This window comes from Brassica oleracea, chromosome C4 (genome assembly GCF_000695525.1).
Source record: "Brassica oleracea var. oleracea cultivar TO1000 chromosome C4, BOL, whole genome shotgun sequence".
In the NCBI taxonomy this organism is placed as follows: domain Eukaryota; kingdom Viridiplantae; phylum Streptophyta; class Magnoliopsida; order Brassicales; family Brassicaceae; genus Brassica; species Brassica oleracea.
The window spans coordinates 4,730,521-4,753,927 of record NC_027751.1 but is presented as its reverse complement, the minus strand read 5'-3'; the positions used below and the strand labels follow the sequence as shown (position 1 = coordinate 4,753,927).

The 23,407-nt window shown below is 31.0% G+C and overlaps 1 protein-coding gene and 1 long non-coding RNA gene across 2 annotated transcripts; both read left to right on the top strand.

Moving 5' to 3' along the window:
• Positions 1 to 1,253: 1,253 nt before the first annotated feature.
• On the top strand, positions 1,254 to 2,266 carry LOC106340624. Its single transcript, XR_001269467.1, has 3 exons — positions 1,254 to 1,576; positions 1,863 to 1,924; positions 2,007 to 2,266. It is a non-coding gene; the product is annotated as an uncharacterized LOC106340624 (long non-coding RNA).
• Positions 2,267 to 15,884: 13,618 nt separating this feature from the next.
• LOC106339948 lies at positions 15,885 to 16,608 on the top strand. The gene has a single exon (XM_013778813.1). The coding sequence runs from the start codon at positions 16,097 to 16,099 to the stop codon at positions 16,385 to 16,387; it is 291 nt and encodes a 96-aa protein (XP_013634267.1). The 5' UTR covers positions 15,885 to 16,096; the 3' UTR covers positions 16,388 to 16,608.
• The last annotated feature ends 6,799 nt before the right edge of the window (positions 16,609 to 23,407 follow it).

The following is a 23,407-nucleotide window of genomic DNA, read 5'->3' as shown; positions in this document are numbered from 1 at the left end:
AAATAAATAAAAAAAAATCAAAATAAAAAGGAGCTATTTTGGTCATATTCTTTTTATGACTATTTTGATGACAAAAACTTAAAAATAATTATTTAAGAGAATTGTCCTTATTTAAAAATAATTTAATGGTAATTTAAAATGTCATAATTTATATTTTTGTAACAAAATGATTATGTTATATTTTGTTTGTGTTTATGAAAGAAAATAGTTATGTTATAATTGTGTGTCAAACTTATTAAAATTTGTTATTTTTAAGATATGATGAATGATTAATATTTAATAAAAATTAAACTATTTTTAATTTACAAAATTTTGCTTAAATTTAAATTTTTATTTATTATAAACTTTTGAAATCAGATAAAACAGCTTGTTTATATTTTTCATTTCATAAAATCTCTTTGCTTCATTAATCTTATCATTTATTTAAAGTTCATTATATTTTAATTGTATTAATTAAGAATTGAAATAATTAAAATTCTACTAAGATATAATTAAATATGTATTAAAATGATTAAAACTGTATTTGAAAATGTAAACGGGCCTAACGAGCTTAAACGAGCATCTTTAAATTAAACGGATTTCAACTGGTACGTGTATAAACGGGTTTGAAGTTACAAGGTTTCAACGGATAGGGCCTAAACAATTTAGCTAGAGAATTAACTTCATACAAGACAATTTAGCTAGAGAATCAACAAGAACATTTGCTCTCTTGGAAGTTGGAACAAATACAAACTAGATGAATCTCTAAGAGAATGATACAAGCTTTGATGTTGTTAATGCGGCCATAAGGATGTGGTCGTTATCCATGTAGAATGAATTTGATGCATGACATGTCACATCTCTAAGCATAGACGCTACTATGACATGTTTATTAGGCTAACACAATTTGGAATGTTCTTTATAATTTATACTGAAAGCACAATCATAATTCATAGAAGCAGAGTAAAATTCGGATGAATCTCTGAATTCTATCATGTGACTTGTGCTCGATCGGTTAAGGAATTCAACTTAGTGTGGGTTTAGCTCAGGCAAAAGAGCACGGGCTCTAAAGCTCATTAGAGCGGCTGCAAGAAAACTCATAAAAAATATATTTTATATATTAAAACATAAGTTACCTATCCAATCAGATTAAGACACATGAAAAATATTTTACAAAAAAAAATTATCCAACAAAAATGAAGTCCAAATTTCCCAATATTTCAGCGACATTTTTTCTTTTGAAAAAACTTCATTTTATTCTCATAATATTTCATCCACGTTCAGGTTAACTGATCATGATCTTAAACAATTTTTTTATTTTTATTATTTTTTTCATCTACAATTACTCTTTGTTTTTTCCTTTAACTTTTCAGTTTTTTTCTATCTTCTCCATTATCAAATGAGCAACGGATCTGTTCATCTCTCCTAGAATTCAATTTGATCTTAACCAGTGCCTTCATATCTACTTTCTTTTTTCTGCACCAAATCGAAAATTTCATCTTCCCTAAAGTTCATCATCAACAAGTTCTTAAATTGATATGGTGGATTGTGGCGGTCGAATTTAAAATCAAGTCGGGAAGTGATTGATACTGTTAAGGTGATTTTGGAAAGATTCAGAGAGCTTTAAATTTTTTTTGTTGCAGGGTGTGCATAATTTGTAGGTATTAATGGTGGTGGTGCATATGAGTTTTTTTTCAGAAAAGGCAGAGTAAAAAACTATAACATAAACATTTGTATTGTTCAGTTTTAAAATTATGTCAGTTTGTTGTAGACAAATATGAAAAAAAAAAAGTAATTTAGATTTATTTAGATCTATGCAACATATATTGGATCTGTGAAGAGTCCGGTCAGATGTTAACAGAATAAACTATTGAACTTTGCAGGGTTGATAGCATTCCTCTTGTGGATTATAGTGCAGTAACGGTAGCTTGGATCAAACAAGGAGGTTATTGTTTTTACCCGAATGATGAGACTCAATTTGTTATTTTCACCGATCATGTTCACTCATCTGATTCTGATGCAATCAGGTCCCTCTATATGGTACGTATATCATCTACTTAATTCTTAACTGGATAATGTATCAGCGGTGTCTTGAGGTAAAATCTTAAATTCTCCACACAACATTTGACACAAACCCTTCTCTCTGTAAAGTCTAGGCGGGCAACTTTTATGTTTCTTTGAACTACTTTGTAAAGACTAATCAAGTACATGGAGACCTATAGCCAAAACTATGTGGTTTAATATAAACTAAATTTGTAAATTTTAATCTTAAAATTTCAACAAACTATCGGAAGTACTAACTTAGGTTATTTTTTAATTGTGTGCTTTTTAAAAATTAGGTAATTAACCATGAAGTCAATAAAATTGTTATTTTAATAAAAATAAATAAAAACAGTAAATTTATCTAGTAATCTAAACGCTCCAGTTAGAAAAAAACTATTCTAACTAGCTCCCTTTTTTCTCACTACCACCTTCTTTTTCATTTTATTCTATTATCCTTTTTAATAATATTTTTAAATCATCTGCGGACCTCACCCATTCATGCTCGCGGACCCCGCTTTGTTTTAATATTTTAATATTTTGCGGACCCCTTTTCTTTTTTATAAAATTGATGTATTAAATCAAAATTTACATTTGGTCCCCATGTCTTCTTTTTTATTCTCCAACCAAATTTATGTTTTAATTATTTAATGAATGATATAACTAAAAATTTTAGAAATAAAAACAAATTCCATGTATTTTAACATAATATTTTCGTAAAAAATAAAAAAAAAATGAAATAAAATATTTTAATATTATTTTAATAAAAAATAAATGTCAAAAATAGATTTAATAAAATACATATATAAACGAAATTTTCCAAAAAAAATTGATCTATTTCACATAAAAGGGAACAAATTTAAAATAAAATATTTATATTTTAATCAACTATTAATTTCAAAATAATTGTATACTTTAAAACATTAAAAATAAAAATATAATAAAATATGTATTTAAATAATATTTTAATCAAAAAATATTCTTAAAAATATTTTTAAAAAATATTTACAAAATTGTTTATATATACATATTTCAAAAAACAAAAATTTAATCAAATATGTATTTAAATTATATTTTAATGAACAATTAGTTACAAAATAAATTTAATAAAATGCTTATATAAATTTTTTTTGTTTAAACTAAATTTTATCTCTTTTATATAAAAATTATCAAATTTAAAATAAATTATTTCATATTTAACCAACAATTAATTTCAGAAATATCTATAAATATTATTACAATAATATTTCAAAAATACAAATTTGATAAAAATGTATTTCAATAATACTTTAACCAAGAATTAATTTCAAAAATAAATTAAATAAAATACTTATATAAATTATTTTTATACTAAAATTTTAAGAATAGTGGAATTTTTAAAGAAATATATAAATAATGTTTAAAGAAAATTATGTATATTTCCCTAAATTTAACATTGTTTTAAGGAAAAAAACATTTAAATGGTGTTAGACTATATTTTGGGTTGTGTAACACGTTCTTGGTCGTTTAAAAACACCTAAACTGATGAAAAACTAAAGTTTTAAGTGTACTGGTATAAAAAATACGAAAATAATGTTTAAAGATGATTTTGTATATTTCTCCTTATTTGCACTCTTTTGAAGCAAAATAATACACTCTAGTGGTGGGAATAACACTCTCGTGATGGGTTAAAAATGTTAAATCGATGAAAATTAAAATTCTTGGAATTACTAGAATTACTTGTACTACTAAATGAACTACTAGGTACTATTGTGAACTACTTTAAACTATCTTAAAATACTTTGAATTACTATGTATTATGTATATTTATAAGAATTTTAATTTTTGTCTTATTGTTTATTTTTAGAAGATGTATATCATATATTACTTGATAATATGTCCATATAAGTGTTTATTTGTCAAATTAGACTAAAATACTCGCTCCAAATGGTGACCAAGGGAATGAGTGAGAATAGTTAATTCCTTAACATTTCTTACAATTTTCACCATTTACCCCTATTAATGACTTGTGTTGGTTTCTTTTTTCTTACAGACTTTTGTGTTGAGAATTTGTTGTTTCCGTTTCATTGTTCACGTTAATATCCAGTAAAAGACCTGAGTTACCTTCGACATCAACCATTTTGGAGAATAATCTTTCGATAACGTTCTCTTGTACAAACAAACTCTCCATCATTTCCAATACAATTCGTCTCCTCACTAGTTGAATATGGTAACAACACACCCGGTAAAGCCTCATGTTTGCTTTCGTCTCCCTGCTTTTCCCACGCATTGAAGCCTGAAACAAAACAAAATAAAGAGAAAGATACATCTCTGGTTTTGTTGTTCTGTAAGCAAACTTCCTATGTTCCCTATTCTAGTATCTCTCTTAATACGAATACCACTCCATATTTCTAAAAATAATTGTACGAGTCAATGGGTGTAAAAGTTTGGATCTTTTTCAATGCTCTGGGTAGTAAGCGCTGTCTTCAATCCATTTCATGTTGCGTCTGATCCACACAGACAAAAAAAAAAAAGAAATAGAATTACTGTCAAATAGAAGAAGAAATAAACGATTACTGTCAGAGGCTTTCATTTCTAAATTAATATAGAAGCGATGTCTTTAGTTAACCAAATATAATGTTAATGTCCTTGGATTTAGTATACTAACTTCGTAACGGTCAAATTAGAGCTCGTGCATCGAGGTTAATCTTCCATATTACATAGTTATTTCCCATCACAATTCACATGCATACACAAGCCAACTGGATTCAAAAGAGAAACAGTTTCTAGTACACTACTAGTTTAATATATAGTATTATCAATGGCGACAATGAGGAAAGCGAAATAAATTGTGGAAATATTCAACGATATAAAGAATTTGAACATTTTTCTACGCATAGTGAGATCTAAATGCGATTCAAGGGTATTTAACGAATCGTTAAATAACGATGAAAGTTTGTTTATAGATTTAGCGTCTGTGGCATTTTGATTGTATTACGTGGGTTTATATATATATTTTTTTTTGAACTGATTTTCATTTTTTTTTTTTTTTTTTTTAAATACATACAAAACTTAAGAAAGAAAATCGAATTTCTCGTGGCACTTTTTTATCCATACGTTATACGTAGCATCGTGTCAGAAGTCGCATGTGACGAATAGCAATATTCCCACTCGTTCCATATGAACACATGATTTTTTTTCTTACGCGAATCAATAATATATATTTTTTTTTGAACTTCGAATTAATAATATTCACATACATGTTTCACATAGTTAATTATTTCACATTTAAATAATTACTAGATTTCGATACGTGTAACTGCGTAGATTTTTGACTTTATTTATTTTTATATAAATATTTTATTTTTAATTCTAAATTGATATATGTTATAATATATGTGTTTATCAATTTTTAAAACAAAATAAGTTTACGGTATATTTTTTTCATTGAATAGATTGTTCTAAACTTTCACATGTATTTGTATCTTCTTCTATATATATATATATTTTTGGATTATTATTTTATTATTAAAATCGTAACTATATATATATATAAAGATTAGTAAAATATTATTTTACTGTCATATTCAAAGATATTGTAGCATTTCACAAATTTATAAAGTTTTTAAAAAATTAAAATTTATGCTTCATAGATTTATATTATCGAGTAAATAATTAAACATTTAGTTTTGTTTAATTTTTAAAATAAACTATATAGTTGAAAATTTGTTTTCTTTGGTTTAAGGTAGTAAAAATTAATCATTGTTAGATAATATGATTTTTGTTATTTTAATAAAATCTTTATAATTTTAAAAGTTAATATCGACAAATATTTAAATATTTAATATATGGAGATATAATATTACAACATTAAATTATATATATTTAATTTATACTATCTATAAATCCAATGGATCATCTATTCTTTAAATCCAATTATTGATAGACCAATAAAAATTTCTGATAGACCCAAAATTTAGATAATAAGATTAGAGATTAAATGTAATATGACTTTCTATGAATATGTTAATTAGGTCCATTTTAAAAAAAAATCACAATCAAAGTTGTGACTTCTGTTTTAATAGGTAACTAGATTTTGACCCGCGCTTTCAAAGCGCGGGTTTATTTTTGTTTTTTTCAATTGACAAATATTTAGTAAATGTCACATTTTCATATATTTGTGTTTTATTTTATAAAAGACTTAAAATTTTATCTTTATTTATCGTATTTCATTTTAAATGACTATTTATGTTAAAAAAATTAAACTTTATTTTTTTAATGAATTAAGTTGGTATAACTCTGATAAATTAATTTTATTATGGGATTAATATTTTAATTAAAAATTATATACTTTTAATAAAGATTTATACTTTTCAATAAAAAAATTCAATTATTTTTATGAATGCTTAAATTATATTAAGAAAAAAAAAATAATAATTAAGAATCGTTGAAAAAAAATTATTTGAACTTGGACTCAATGGTCCAAAGGAAAAATAAAAGGTGAGAATTGAATCTGATTTTTTAATAGGCCCAAATGGCCCAATAGAGATTTGATTTGGACTGGATCCAAAAATAATGACCCAATATAGATTTGTTATTAATATTACTTAATTGCCCTTAATGAAACATGCAATGTTAGTGAAAGAAACATGCCCCTAAGGTAATTATGACAATAGGATCCTGCTTTAATAGTATAGACTAGTTTTGGTTCCATGCTACGCATGGGAATATTGTTTGGTACAGAAATACCAAATTTCAGTTTTATATAACTTGTATAATATAAGTTGATTTATCCGAAGGAGATGAATATACATAAACAAACCATTAACATACATCTATTATTTGATTAACCACAAACATACTGAGTTATTGCGATTGTGTAAGCTATATAAACTAAAAAGCCATAACTTTTTATCATCACCATTCAAAATAAGCATATTCAAGCAAAGTGAGAACTTTTTAATCAATTTTGAAAACTTAGTTGATGGACTTGTTTTGTTAACGATTATTTATTTCACCATGCCAGATGTAGCTTTTGCCTATTTCTATAAAAGCGAAAAAATAAAATGATATATGTAAATTAGAAGAGTAAAAGTTTAAGAAAAAAAGAAATTTATGATTGAAGTTTAAAAAAAAAAGAAGTTTATGATTGAACATAAAGAGTTTCAACATTTTTAAAGTTACCAACCTGACATTCATCAACAAACTTCGGAGTACGCACAACCACATGTCCACTACAGATTTATGTTTTCTTGTAAGACTATTGTTGCCACCGTTTCTCCATGTCAATATGGATCAAGTATTGTAGAGTCAATAGTGTGAATACTCTCTTTAGAGAGAATTAGGGGCTGTTACAAAGAATTTAGGAATCAAAGTTTCTGAAAGCGAGTAGAGTTGATTAAGTTACTTGTATTGTGAGTTAAATCTTAACTAAAAAGAAATATTAACCGTTCCAAAATCGTGAGAATGAGATCATGGGTGTAAGTATGAGAAATATTAGGGATTTTTAATTTATAAAAAAATAAAAGCAGTTAAAAGATAAATAAGCAAAACTCACGAAACTGATTATTGCCATTTAAATTATTTTGTTTTTGTTTTTTTCTTAAATTTGTAAAACAAATTCCATGTGTCAGATTTTTATTTGATAGGCGACTTGTGATTTATTATATAAAAGATATATAGTCTATCGTAAGATCATAATATAAAATTCTACCCGTTTTACTCGAGTCATAATCTCAGATACTCTTAATGAGGTAAAATTTATTCTGGCATATTCTTACGAATTCTAACATATTCTCTACTCTTAATGAAATAAGAGACTTCCAATTTTGTCCTTACGTTTTCCCTCCTCAATTGAAAATTTAAATTTTGAATTTTGGGTATCAAATTCAAAATTTGAATTTTGAATTTTAGTAAAACTAAAAAACCAAGTTACACCACTGCCGAAGTACAAACTTGGTATAACTATGTCATAGTTTTACCAAGTTATACCTCGAAGATGGTATAACTAGGTTTTAGTTTTACCAAGTTGTACATTTGTCGAGGTACAACTTAGTAAAACTATAACCTAGTTATACAGTTTTACCAACGATTGCACGAATTGATAAAACTAGTACAAAGTTTTACTAAGTTGTACTATTGTCGAAGTACAACTTTGTAATACTTTGAACCTAGTTTAACTAAGTTCTACAGTTTTACAAAGTTGTACTTTAACGATTGTATAACTTGGTAAAACTTTATTTTTGGGTTGAAGTTTTACTTTCATATTTCTCAATATTTCTGCAACAAGCCATATCTGTAGTGCGAGAGAGGGAGAGAGAAAGAGAGAGAGAGAAAAGAGGAAAACATATGAGATTCGAAGAAGAACCCTAAAATTGCGAACAAAGAACAACAAATCAAAAAAAAAGGAAAAACATATAAGATTCGAAGAAGAATGGATTCGAAGAAGAAGAGATTCAAAAAAGAATAAAAGAAAAAGCAGAACAACCGAAAAAGAAGAAAATTAAAGACAAAAAAGATTTGGATCGAAGAATGAAAGAGAAGAGAGAAAAAGAGAAGAGAAAAAAAAAAAAGAAAAGAGAAAGAAGATGAAGAATGAAAATAAAAATCTAGATCTGAAGAGATAAGAGAAAATATTAAGTTTAATGACATATTGTGTAAATAAATAGATTCATATTGGGTATATTAGATTTTTTATCAGATTTTGAATTAAAAATAAATGAAAATGAAATGAATTATAGATGAGAAGTATTTTTGAGCAATTGATTTCGTATCGTTTTACTCCACCGGGACCCCACCCCAAAGGTAAATCCTACTGAACTACATCTTTTTTCTTTTTTTGAACTGAACCGAACTATATCTTAAGAAACTAAAATTTAATTCCTTCCGTTTGATCTTGTTTAAAATCCCAGATGATGTTGGCTCTAATATATATAGGACCGTACTAATACACTAGATCTTAAACTCAGATAAAGAATAAAATATAGAACATAAAATAGTGTAATGCAATAACTCCACGACTGTTAATCCAAAAAAAAAAAAAAAAAAAACACGACTGAGTCGGAGAATATATATATTTGTTACCACTACATGCATCAGGGTAAAATCAGCCGTAATTCACCAACACTGAAGTCACTTTCAAAACCATAGACAGAGAAGTCCGCAACACAATCTCAGCTCGAAGGCATAAGAAAACTTTCAGTTCTCTTATGTCATTATGGATTAGGTGACCAAACACCCTAATCACCCAATATGTTCTCCTTGTTTTTATTCTTTTTTGCCAAGGAAACACAGTTTATAGGCTTGTAAACCTAAAATTTTCATTAATTTGATATTCACATTTTAGCAAAAAAAAAAAAAAAAATAACAAACCATCATGAACCCGACCAAAGGTAGATAGATATGTTATTGAAGAAGATACAGTTAATACGTGCTTTGAGTTTGCATATTCTCTTCGTGCAAAGTTTAAAAGAGAAGTGAGAACTTTGACCGTTGACAAAGAAAGAGGGCTAAGTCGGTCCCCTGCGATACTCGAGACCTCGCTTTCACACATCTCTACAAACACGTGTCAGCGGTGAGGCCGACCTGTTAGCCGCACGTGCCTCAATGTCGACACGAGAAGAGCCACACAATTTCTGGTAAACATTCATTCACTTTGACCTTTGCTTTGTTTCCTTTCAGGTAAATACGACGCTCCCACAGTTATAAACTCGAGTGGATATGGACTCAGAGAAGGAAAATTCTTAACCAAAAATGTTATGGACTCGAACAAACGCCAGTGAAGTTGATGGGAAACCATAGTCAGAGATCACCATGCAAAAAAATTTCATGATCTTATTGAATTTTTGAGTATTTGAGTTTGATTACATTATTTGCAAAACAATATTTTATTTACGGGCTGTTCGCCATATGCTACGGTATAATTTAGTTTATTCGGAGATAAATTTGGAAAGTATTTACGGAGAATTAGACACATGTTTACTCCATATGATCAGTTTAGTGCTAGGATGGATGGATGCATGGAAGTTCGGGTTAAATATGTGAAAACCCTCTGTAGGAAAAAGAATTCACTTTCGGGTTGGTGATAGTCTAAGTTTAGGTCTAGAGACTCAAAAAGTTGTTTAGAAATAGCTACCAGGTTCTAACCTCGCACTATATTACAGATTGTAGTTTTTTTTTGTCAGCGATTATAGTTTTCCTAAACATCTATAAACTCATGCATCTTCTTAAGTATATTTGAGCATGGCCAATAAAATCAGCAGAGGATAAAACCAGTGTTCTAAAACGCGTTAGGCGTTCATTACGCCTTAGATGACTGTATAGCGCCTACCCGTATAGACGAACGCTTAAACGGATGTATATACGGATATATACTTTTACACGAAATACAAGTATAATATAAATATATATACATTATTTTTGAAAAAACTGAACATAAATATATTTTAAATCCACTTTTATGTATAACTATATTGTAACGCCCCGACCGTCCACGGCTAATGGGTCATCTACACATGTTCTCTCGACCGTGGGTCTCGTCCCGTCTGAGGGCGGTGCATTAATTTTCCAAAGTCCGAAAGTTTTGTTTACCAGCCCTTCAATCACCACTTGACCTTTTCCAGTGCTTTGGACTCACTCACATGGTATTACAAATCACTTCCCGATAGGTCACCTATCATTTCACTACTCCAGCCCAAGCACGTTTAACTCTGGAGTTCTGAACGGATGTATAACGGAAAAGGTAAGTCAACTTTGATGACATGAGTAACCAAATCAATTCTCTTAAGTTTTTTTCATATATCATAACTCGGGATGTTACATATATAGTTTAACATATAAAATTGTTTTAAATTATAAAAATTAAAGCCATTTTAAATATATAAAGATGATAAATTTAAAATAATTTTGCAACAATTATACTAATATCTATAATCATATAAATACATAAAATAAGTAAAAGTAATATAAATAATAACATTAATAAAATAAAATAATAATATTAATATTTTTCTGAATATTAATGCTTAAAATCTGCATAGGCGTCCGCATAGACCGCATAATGTCTGTCTAAACGCTATTTTTCGTCCGAATTAAATAAATCCGCATAAAACACTGTATAACATAAAAAAACAGTATGATTGGCTACCGTATAGCGTCTAAACGCCGTCTAGGTGGACGCCTAGACAGTATTTTAGAACATTGGATAAAACCATCGAATTTCAGTTGCAGGTCACAAGAATCTAATTTCAGTATCGTAACTTTTGCTTTTCTAACGCTTTGGCGGTACTCTTTGAGAGAAAGTGATAAAGAAATAGAGTTGTCATTCTTCCACTATTACAATTATTTTGTCTTATTATTATAAAATTTTGGCTGTTATAACTAAAATCACTTTAGTTTCCTACACACTTACGTTCTATCAACGTATAGTGGCATGGACCGGACTCTGCGTGATAAAATATGGTTAGTGTGACACGAGCAAGGTAAGTGTTACAAGCAAAATATAACAAACAAGGTCTAGTTAAATGAATCGTGACTATATAACTAAGATATAATGAATTATTTTTATTTTTTAGCATTTTTATTGGTTGATGTTAACTTTTCTATTTTACCTAATCTAATTATTTTTTGAGTCTTAACGGATTCAAAAGTTTACAATGTGAACCCACTAGTATTTGGCCATCTTATTTGGAAAGTTGGTGTGCGCTTTTACCAAATCGAAAGTGAAACTAAATTTGTTAACAAATACTCCAAAATGCCAAATTATCAGTTGAGTTTCATCCCCAGCGCACATTCTTCGCATTGCCATATATTATCAGCGAAATACAATTATTCAACAGCTATACAAACAAAGTTATTCTGACAGAGTGAGTAGATTACAAAAGTTTTAACAGTAGTAGTTTTGAAAAGTATCAACAATTTTTCATGATTAATATCCATGAAATTCACCCGTGCAAATAAAGTGACAAACAACAAGAAACAAGTTATAACTGTAAAAATGAGCATACGTCGCATCCTTTTGATTGTTGGATCACACACTTTGGATGTACTGAGTTTGTCCAATACATATGTATATGTCTACTTCTGGCATGTATTATTAAACGTCTCCATGTGATTTCACATTTAAAAAAAAATCTTTTACCAATCCCTGTTATCCTTTCCTATTCTCTAATGATGCTTTTCGAAATAAAGATTCACCGCAGTAAAAAACAGATAAAGAATCATGAAGCTATAAAGATGGCCATCGAAATATGTATATAAGTTTTGAAGTAGTAATTAAGAATCTCCTTAGGCCAATGCAGAGGTAAACTAATACGTTAAGTACGTATCAACACATTACTATAGTAATTGATTTAATAGGGTTTCATTATTGTTGGTGCAGTTATTGATTGATCCAAGCAAGTTATTTACAGTTATAGGTGCAGAGGGAAAGAAAGGTCAGCGACTGAGATTTGCTTTGATGCATTTAAATCCATCTTTTTTGACTAAACATTTAAATCCTTCTTTCTCTACTCTTTTACGTTCCGACTTTCCTTCCTTTTTAAAACCTCTATTATTTTGATTTTGTGTTTTTATATCAAATGGTAATAACGCCAAATACTTATGCGATATTTTTTGAAAGTTTCAGTTTTGTTTTGTTAATAACCCCACTTTCCATCTATGAAAACTTCAGTTGCCTTGCTAACGCCGATGGTGTAAAGGTGTTAAGGGTCCATGAGGTTAAACTTTGAAGTTCTGGTTCGTACTACTCGAGAAAGATGATTTACACTCAAAACTGATAAATATCAAGAATTATTTTTTTATTTGAATACTAATTGTTTTATGTGATGATTTTTTTTATGAATAGCCTCTGCTATTGATTTGAAAAACAGAGAGCTGAGAGAAATTTGTCTTCGGTTGTAGAAGATCAACGACATGGCCTTTGAAAGATGAAAAAGAAATCGATTTTGCTTTTTAGTTTTAACATGACTCTGATACAATGACAAATTATAGTTTGTGATCAAAAGTTCTTATGTTTTATTGATAATGAACGATGAATAGAATTGTAAAACCCAAAGTCAAAGGAAAATAGGAAAACCTAACGATAACACTTATCTAAAACTATAACCTATCGTAAATTATATAGTAATTATCTCCAATATTATCAGTTTTTTTTTTCATCTGAATACGAGTAGTTTTAAGTTATATGGGTTTCATGCTATATGAAAATATTATAATTTATGTTAATAGTATAATTTATAATATAATGAGGCAGTTCATTCATGAGGCGACACGTCAGCATTTTGGTGGGTCCCGTTTTTTAAAAGTGTGAAAAAATATTAAGTATGTAGCTCGAACCCGGATTACTGAAATTTAAACAACAACATTTATACCACTGAACTAAAGAATTCTTTGTACATTGATGGCTGAAACTAATATATATTTACGAATGTCAGAAACTAATACTCCACCTCTTTTTTTTTAATTGATGGATAACGAATGGGCTTCGACAAAAAGTGGACTTTGGGCTTATTGATTTTATGTTTATTAGGCTTTGTATCTGCCCAAAGGGGTGATACGGACAAAGCTAAGAAGATTAGGGAAGCCGCCATCTTCACCATCTCCTTCGTCGCTTGTGATTCCCCTTCCGGCAATCAGCTATTATGGTCGATCTTTAAGGCTCTACGCACGTTCTGCGCCTACCAAACGCTTAGCTTCTCCTGTAACGCCTTCAGAGCTCTCCTATATATAGAATCCCTCGAGGTAAAAGCTCCATCTTGTCTCAAATTTTTCTTTCTCAGTTTTCCGATCGCTTTACTTTCTCACATCTGTCGCGAAAATGACTTCTCCAGCCGCTCCAGCCGCCATTGTCGTCGTTCCCTACTCCACCTTCAACTCTCTCCGCCTTGGAAGGTCCACTTAGTCCATTGTTGGTCGGCTCATCCGATTCTGGGATTCCAGGAACATTAACAAGAATGGAGAGTTTATGGGCATCACCATTCTCCTCCTTGATGAACTGGTGATGATTGTTTCTAATTTTTTTTATCACTTTAACTCTGCTTTGCTTATTCTTTGTTTATATATGAAACGTGTCTTCATGTTTTTGTTTTGGTTTTGTCTATGGATTTTTTATGAACAACTAATGATTTTTTTCTGTTTTTCTTACAGGAATCCGTGATCCACGGTTTCATCCCTACAATCTCCAAACAAAACAGGGAAATTGATTGAATTATGTTTTTAGCAACCGAGTCTAAAAGAAATAAAAGACATCTTACTTAACAAATTAAAACATTTTCTTTCGCAGATTCCGACGACGACGAAGCACCCGAGGACCAACGGCAACAAAATGATGCGGACGAAGCCTAACTGATGTAAGTAAACTCCTCTTCAATAACGCATCACACTATTACCGCTCCCCAATCTCACAAACTTAAGCTCTAATCAGGACAGGGATCTCATAGGTGATGATGCTGTCCCGACGACGGAGAAAAAAAAAGAAAGATAACCTAACGGTTTTTTATTTTTAGCTTTTAAGTTCAAATCATGTTTTTAGACATAGAGCCCAACATAATTTAAACCCAAATATTTTAAACCCACAATTATTTTTTTCATAATGTAAAAACGTCAACCCTTTGTTTATGTTTTGTTAAACTATTTCACATAGAGAGCATATCTCCTTAGAAGGGGAGACACTCGCCACGATGCTTCCAGTTTCACCGCTCTTGAAACTCTTATGAACCACAAAGCCAATATAAGAGCTCTGTTTCAATCCAACGGCTGGATTTTGTCACAGACCGCCGTTAAGCCTGAAGAGGAAGAGAAGTGGAGTGCTGCGTTTTGGAAGATGGTTACTTGGAGTTTACAAGATGAAGATGGAACCCGTGACGAGGAAGACGAGGAGAAGTGTTACTTGGAATATCCTAACGTTGAGGATGTAGACAATGTGTGATCTCAGCGATGAAGATTAGTGTAGCTTTAATATATGCTACTACGGTCCTTGAGCTCCCTAACAAGTACTAGCAAACAATGTGTATTTTGAAAAAAATAAAATAATTTTGTAATGCAAGTAGTTTAAAACTTTGAGTATTTATTCAAACAATGGATATATACAAAGTTGATAACTTGATATGGACCCCAAAATAAGTTGATGATGCACTGTCACAATATCTATCTTTTTAATTTCATATACCTGACGTAAGCTTCTTCATCTTCTTCTCTTTCCCTTTCCGTTGTTCCACGCTTTCTGTTTCGTGAGGCCTTTTTTACATTCTCTATATTTTACCTTAATTATATTTTTTGATTTTTTCTTCTGTTTTGGGAGATGTCTCTAACTTGAGTTAATCATTAAAAACTAGGGTCAATTTTATTGTCTTATTTACGATGAATTTTATTTTTAATTTGCACAAATCCTAAACAACACCAACAACATCCCATTAATCATACCGCCCCACCTATATCCAAAGTAACCAGCCCCGCACTTGCGCGGAGTCTCAGCACCTAGTAGCAAATAATACCAACCTAACTTATTCAAAATCACTTAGATTTTCTGTGACTTTAACAATAGTGGCAAATAGCGAAATAATCTTGCCCTCTCCTTGCTCGACTTAAACTAACAAGTCGTTCCTTTAAAATTTCATAACCTGTATGAATTTTTTTTTTACTTTATAGTGTATGATTAATAGATAGATGCGTTTATTTTTAGACACACAATTCCCCTAGCAATTAAACAAAAACGGTAGCGGTGGGTCGATCGAGGCACCACAAGACCCCGGGCAAAACCCCGACTGCCACAACTCTCTGCATCTTCTTCTAATTTTATATTTTTATCAGAAAAGAAGACAAAAACAAAAAAATAATTATCTTTTCTTTATTTTTATTTTTCTAGATGGACATATGCTTCTAAAATATCCATTATAAATACGGAATCCTAACACTTCTTTTTCCCTTGCTGACTCAAATCTCCAAACTCCTAGAAAATCTCCAAATTTCCAAGTTAGTTTTTTTTAATCGCTCAAATTCCTCACAGTTCTTCAATTTCCAAGAAACCAACAAGAAAAAATAATAGTAGTATCACTTTTCTTTGGTGAGAGATCACACAAAGCAATCAATCTTTACATCATCAATGGCATCAACAGGCCTGACTCGATCGGGAAGTGCGCCGCAGTTCCATCTAGACGAGAAGTGGAAGCTCGCCAAGAAAGACAGTTTAAGCGGTGGCGCGGCGAGGATCACACGGTCCTCCTCCACGTCTTCTATCCCCATGAACGGCGGCAAGAAGACACACAAACAGGGGAGATGCGCTTTTACAAGGAAGTGCGCGAGGTTGGTCAAAGAACAGAGAGCTCGTTTCTACATCATGCGTCGATGCGTGATCATGCTTGTCTGTTGGAGAGATAATTACTCAGATTCTTGAAAAACCAAACACCAGTCTCTCTCTGTGTTTCTTCATCTCTCTGTTGTGAAACAGAAGTAGATAGATCATATACGCAGGTGTACATATGCTATTTTGGTTTCTGCTTCTTTAGATCGAAATTAGATTTGTAACTTTTATGCAAGTTATTGAAAGAGGACTATGTGCTCAAGATGAGTTTTACTCAGTGTGAATAAGTTTTCAATATGAATTATTGAATTAGATTCTTCTTGTGACGATTAGTTTGGTCTTTCTTTGAATCTTCTTCATGTTCATTAATGATGTGTACTGTGATGATGTTGACGATGAATGTGGCGTTTCTCTCTCTCTCTCTCTCCATAGAGTCTAGAGGTAGAGAGAGAGAGAGAGAGCAAAAAGATTCCATTGGAACTGTTACAATTAAGCTATGTGTGGATCTTGTGTACTTAGTCTGACAAAGTGATTAGTTTTTCTCTTTTTTTTTCCTTTATTAATGTAATTATTAATCAGTTTATAACATTTTTTTGTCAGTTATGATCATAACTAGTAAATTGAAGTAGTTAAAGTCGCAGACAACCTCTCTTGTTTTGCCTAATGATATAATCTTCTGTTGAATTGTTAACCATGTTCATATTCTACTAGTGAGACGAGGCCAAATTAGACTTGTTCAAGAAATTCGAATGTGTTAAATATGACTACGACTTCCTTTTCAAAATATTTTTAATAGAGTTGGTAATATATCTAATTTAACAGAATGAGGATAGTATTATTGGACTCTCTATCTTCTTGGGTAGATAATCGATTTTTATGTAAAAACATATTTATTCATTTCTCAACAAACTACATTTATTCTATTTTACTTTCACATTTTCACAAAATTTAGTTTGTAGATTTCTTTTTGACTAAATAAACTAGTTAAAATAAATAACGGCACTTAAAAAAGATGTTAATTTCATTTATTTTGGGGTAGTTTTCTCGTGAAACGTGATTTAGTAATCAGAGAAAAAAAATTTGAATTAACTGAATAATTAATATTTCACATGCAAAACTAACAGCTGGGGTTTTCTCGTAGTTTCTTACCATGGGCATCTCTGAATTGCCAGAGATTTCATATGCATCTGACTCCTTTACTACTTTATACTATTTTTGTATGCATGCTTTAACCTATATGGCTCTATATAGTGATATAATAGGGGATATATAATCTTTTGTCGCCATACAAGTTTTATATTCCAACCTTTTTTTTTTTCCATCTGAAATTTCCATTTATCTTAAAAGTATCACAACAAAAAGTTACAACACCATAAGGTTGTAAGCCCAGCATAAAGCCAAACGTATTAAACAGAAAGCCCAAAACACAAGGGCAATTAAGCTCAAAAAAGAAAACCCGATCGGCGCCATACGTTACACGTGTTGAGACCTCGCCATCAAGGGACACGCGTCACTAGGTCACCACATCTTGACTCAAACTACGAGTCATCACCGGAGAAAAACGAAACGAACACGTGTTTCACCGGAATACACCGTAACCACCGCACACCGAACCCATCGAACCACCGAACGGATGAAGAAAAACCAGAGACTACAACATCTCCTCCTTCATCGCTTTAGCACATCATCGGAGAGTTTCATCGCCTATCGAGATCTCATCCGATTATCAAGCCATCAAACGTGAAGACAAGAGAACATTCACCAAGCACCCATTCAAAGGAAACACCGCGACCAATCTCTCCAAACTGAAAGACGTCGACGGATCCTAATCATCAACCACCGGGGCTTTCGAGAAACAGAACCACAAGCAAAGAAACCCACTAGCTTCAAGCATACACAACGATGCCTAAGCTCCACCAACAGAGATCGTCATCGACCCAGTCGAGATCTCCTCCGACTCCCAGAGAATCAAAGCTATAGACCCATCGATCGCATCACAAAGGAAAATAAATTTCTATTGTCGGCGGCGCAGAGCTTCGGAAGCCTCTACTTCCCCGAGATCAAAAGCCGACGACGACGAAGCTGAAATAGCCTCCGCCTCCCGGAATCAAAACACCCTAGTAGAGCACCAGAGAAAGCTTCGTCTCATCTCATCTCCGTTAAGAAACGAAGAGAGAAAAAGGAGAAGTCTCGGGCTCCAGCCCGTCTATACCCATTAAGTTAAGTTTTATATTCCAACCTGAACCAGTTACTCAATTTGTAGAATTTTTTTTACTCGGGAGTCTCGGACCTGTTTATCTCATTAGTAAATTTACTGGTAACTGTTTGAGACTGTATAAGTCTGTAACTAGTGACTACATATGACCAAATCAGTAGTCGAAGTAAGTCTGTCCATTTACAACGGAAGTTGCCACTTTAGGCTATTGGAATTTAAGATACGATTCATGCTTATCGATTGATCAATATTGATATGACTGTTAAGGTATCTATAGAAACGTAGTACTATAGATTATTTCGGCAATTATTTGCTCAAAAGTCAAAACTATAACTGTAAGTCTTACGAATATACGAGCTACTCCAGAAATACAATTTTTTTAAGAAAGTATTTAATGACGAAATTCAGAAGTTAAAACTAAACATTAGAGTGATTATATGATATATTATCTCTGTTGCAAATCCAAACAAAAAAAGGTTTTAACCGAGAACAAAGTTAATAACCTTTTGTTTTTATTTGATTATATATAACAAAAAAAAATTCTTGATGCTTCTTGGTTGAACGCCAAAGACTAACATATAGAAATAAACATCATGGATCATTTATGTTAAGTCAAAATATAATTATAGTTATGGAATCGAAATTGTATTTTATTAGCAACTGCCAGCCACAGCGCGCAACTGAAGCTCTTATTATTTGAACTGAAGCTCTTATTATTTGATGCTAAGCATCTATCTCTTGGAATTAAACTACAATGATTTTTTTGATCAAAACAAAAAACTACAATGATTTTATGTTCGTGATAGATTCATAGTAGATTTTTTTTTTGATCAATATTTGATGAGTTTAATACAGAAAATATACCCAAACAAATACAATATAGCAACTTTTAGATATACATTCAAGATTTACTCAAACTAGTAAAAAACAAGATATCTATCAGTTGAAGGAATATTCTCAAAGCTGCTGAATTGGCCAAGAAGGCAATAATACTAGAACACAATCTCAACATCTTGTAAATCTCCTGAAATTCTATGTATTAATCACCCCACTCACTCTAAATATAAAAACATAAGATTAAAAATACAAATTACACATTTTCTTAATTATTGATCTCTTTTCATACCAACTGTACGTTGAACATTAAAACATAGTTATTTTGAAAATTGGATCTCATCATCAATGACCATGATTGTTTTTATTTAGATCTACTTCCTCGGTTTATTTGGCAATGATTATGTAGATAAAATTTATAGCATGTCAGCACTTTTCACCATGTCGTCGCCACTACCATTTCTGGAGACCTTGTGAATAAAAGTCTAAAAATTCCATATATCATTGAATTACCACACTCTCCATCTATGGGGGCAGTGTGTATGTTGTCTGTTTTCCTATAACATTGATGTTGTGAGAACATTATATCCAACGAGAACTTGGAAGAGAATTAACTTAGAGGAAAGGCGGGCTAGTGATGGTTAATGTAACGGGATTTTGGGATTTTTTTGGGAGGCTATTTTACAAAGTGGTCAATTTCTCGTCTAACATTTTTCAAGTGTTATTCTATGCAAACATATTTCAAGTGTTGTTCTACGCAATATATCACATATACATGTAAACAACTGTTTTTTCAAAAGAAATTCCATTAGGTGGAGATCAAGAGGAAATATACTAAATATAAAATTGGCAAATAAAAGCATATATTAGTAGTCATCCCCACAAATGCAAAGGATCTTTGTTTAATGATTGTAAAACGTTTGATTGTTCATTAGCATGCTTAATTTGGATTATTATTATAGACATATCCGGAGTTCCGGACAATTCCATTGACTTACCTTTACTTTATTTTTTCTGTATAGTTTTATTCAATCAACAATTATTGAGGATTGTGCACAAAAAAAAAAAAAAAAAAAAAAAAAACTATTCTACTATCCCTTCTCATATCCAAAACTAATGAAAAGTGTCACTAGTGCGCGGTTTTCTTTGAACAATGGTATATGTTGTTTTCTTTATACCGACTACAAAGTAGGAAATGTTACTCCATGCCATATAAACTCTAGAGTTATATCAAATGGTATTATATTTAACTACACGATATGGAATATAGGACACAAACTGTAGTTATTTTTCCCTGCTTATAATTTTTTGTGTGTATAATCATCTCTAAAAGCATGATTAATAGGAGGTTTTTAGGGTGGAGTTTTTAGCGGAATATAAAAAACCGTATTTTAAATTTTAATTAAAAAAGTTAAGAACCGCCTCTTAAATAAATATTTAAGAATCGGTTTTTAATTTTTTTAGTTAAAATTTAAAAGACGGTTTCTTATATTCCGATAAAAATCTCATACTAAGAAATCTCTATTAATCATGCTCTAAGCCGTTACTAACTTCTTTAGAGCCATTAGCTAGCCATTTTGCCCCATGCAGCAGTCACTTGAAGAGACGAATTGCGTCTTTTTGAGGTAGGCTTTATATATAAATTCTGCAAAGTCTTTTATATAATTATCAAGTATATAACCCATTTACATAGTTACATCAGAAGAAAGGACGTAACTTACGTTCACTCCCTAGGGTGAACCTTTAAATTCACCCCACCCTTTAAGATCATTTAAAATGACACATAGATTATTAATTAAAAAACATTAAATTAAATAAAAATAGCTACAAAAATAAAAACGCTAATTTTAACGACGTTAACGCTTCCAGAGAAACTTTAAACCCTAAATCTTAAATTCTAAACCCTATACCCTAAATTCTAAACTCAAATTCAAACCCCTAAACCAAAACCCTATACCCTAAACCCTAATCCTAGACCCTAAACTCAAATTATATACCTTAAACCCAAAAAATAGACTATAAACCGAAATCCTATACCCTAAACCCAAGTCTTAGACCCTAAACTCAAACCGTAAACCTTAACCCAAACCATATAGCATCTAAGTTTGGGGTTTGGGTTTAGGGTTTACCGTTTGGGTTTTCGGTCTAGGATTAGGGTTTAGTGATAGGTTTTGGGTTTATGATTTACGGTTTGGGTTTAGGATTTACCGTTTGGACTTATGGTTAAAGTGGGTTTAGGGTATATAATTTGGGTTTAAGATTTTCGGTTTGGGTTTAGGGTCTACGACTTGGGTTTAGGATATAGAGTTTATGTTTATAGTCTAGTTTTTGGGTTTAGAGTCCAGGATTAGGGTTTAGGGTATAGGGTTTGGGTTTAGGGGTTTGGATTTGGATTTAGAATTTAGGGTATAGGATTTAGAAATTAAGATTTAGGGTTTAGCTGGAAGCGTTAGCGTCGTTAAAATTAGCGTTTTTATTTTTTGTAGCAATTTTTTATTTAATTTAATATTTTTTAATTAATAATATATGTGTCGATTGGTCCTAAACGATTGAGTGAATTTAAAAGTTGACCCCCTAGGATGAACCTAAGTTATGTCCCAGAAGAAATTATGATAAATGTCACGTCGTTGCCTCCAAAAATAACTACCATATATGGACCATCGGATTTAGCATATTTTATTCTATCTATTCGATCGTAGAAATAAAGCTATCCGTAAACGAGTCTTCCTTACAGAATTTGGTCACTAATGTGTAATTAACCATATTATATGAAGCTCTAGAAGGCTAACCATATTATATGAAGCTCTAGAAGCCGAAGGCCAATATGAAGCTCTAGAAGGAGGGTAACCTCTATCCAAAATAATTATTTGAAACAAATACAAAAACGTAACGAAAATAGGCATTAGGGTCCATGTTTGGTCAACAATCACATCCGTGACACGCAAACGTGAACAATAATAGTAGAGACAAATGATCCAAATGATGACAATACATACATATGTATGACTACAATGAATACATTATCTACTATACTAAGAGCATCTTTATCCGGGGATACTAGACAGTTTCTTAGCATGTGGGTCCCGCGTAGGATCCACTTTTTTTTAAGAAACCGGTTACAAAAACTACTAAATAGTAGTCGGTTCTTAAGGGTTTCTTACACTGTTCGCGGATCCCACTAACACGTGGCGGCTCACGATTGGTTCGTTTTTTTTTTTTTTTAATTCGAAAAAGTAAAAAAAAATAAAAAAATAAATTAAGAAACCCATTTAGAAACCCCATTTGGGGTTTCAGGGATAATGATGCTCTAAAGAGCGGTACGTATTGCCAAAGTCACGAGTATTTAGACAAAAGCAGAAGTATACCACACAATTTTTGAGTCTTTATAAAATAATCGAGTTCAAGAAAGGGACATATCGCCAGAAACTAGTTCAAGAAGAGATATATTACTAAAAAGAATGTGATCACTGATAAGTTAGACGGGTACAAGAAGAGACATATAGACTTCTATTATTGATTGCTATAGGTTCTTTTCTATAGTAGTATAGTACGTTATCATCATCAATCTTGTTGCGATTTGTTATTGCTAATTTTCCGAACAATGAAATCATTATTGGTAAGATCATCGACAAAACAAGTCTAATGGCAAACATGCAAATAGAATGTGACATGTGTATGCATGGACATATATGAGTCCACATATTTTTTTTATCTCTTTTAATGTGAGACAAAAAATAAAAGTAGGTACAGATATGATCGAAGAAACTCCAAGCTTCAAAGAATCTAAACAAGTTTATAAAACAATTTTATCAAAAAAAAAAGTTTATAAAACAAAATAGTGGATAGCTTTTGGGAGGGGGAGGGATTTTATGGGTCTTTGGTAGCATCACATGAACAAATATGGAAACCCACCAGCATATGGCATGACTTACGTCTCCTTTGATATGCTTTGTCTTTTGATGTACCCCTTGTAGCATGTCTACACAATTATAATAGGAAATAATTACACCAAAAGAAAGTTTTGACTTTTTAATATCACACAAAGACAGTTTCTTATACCAACA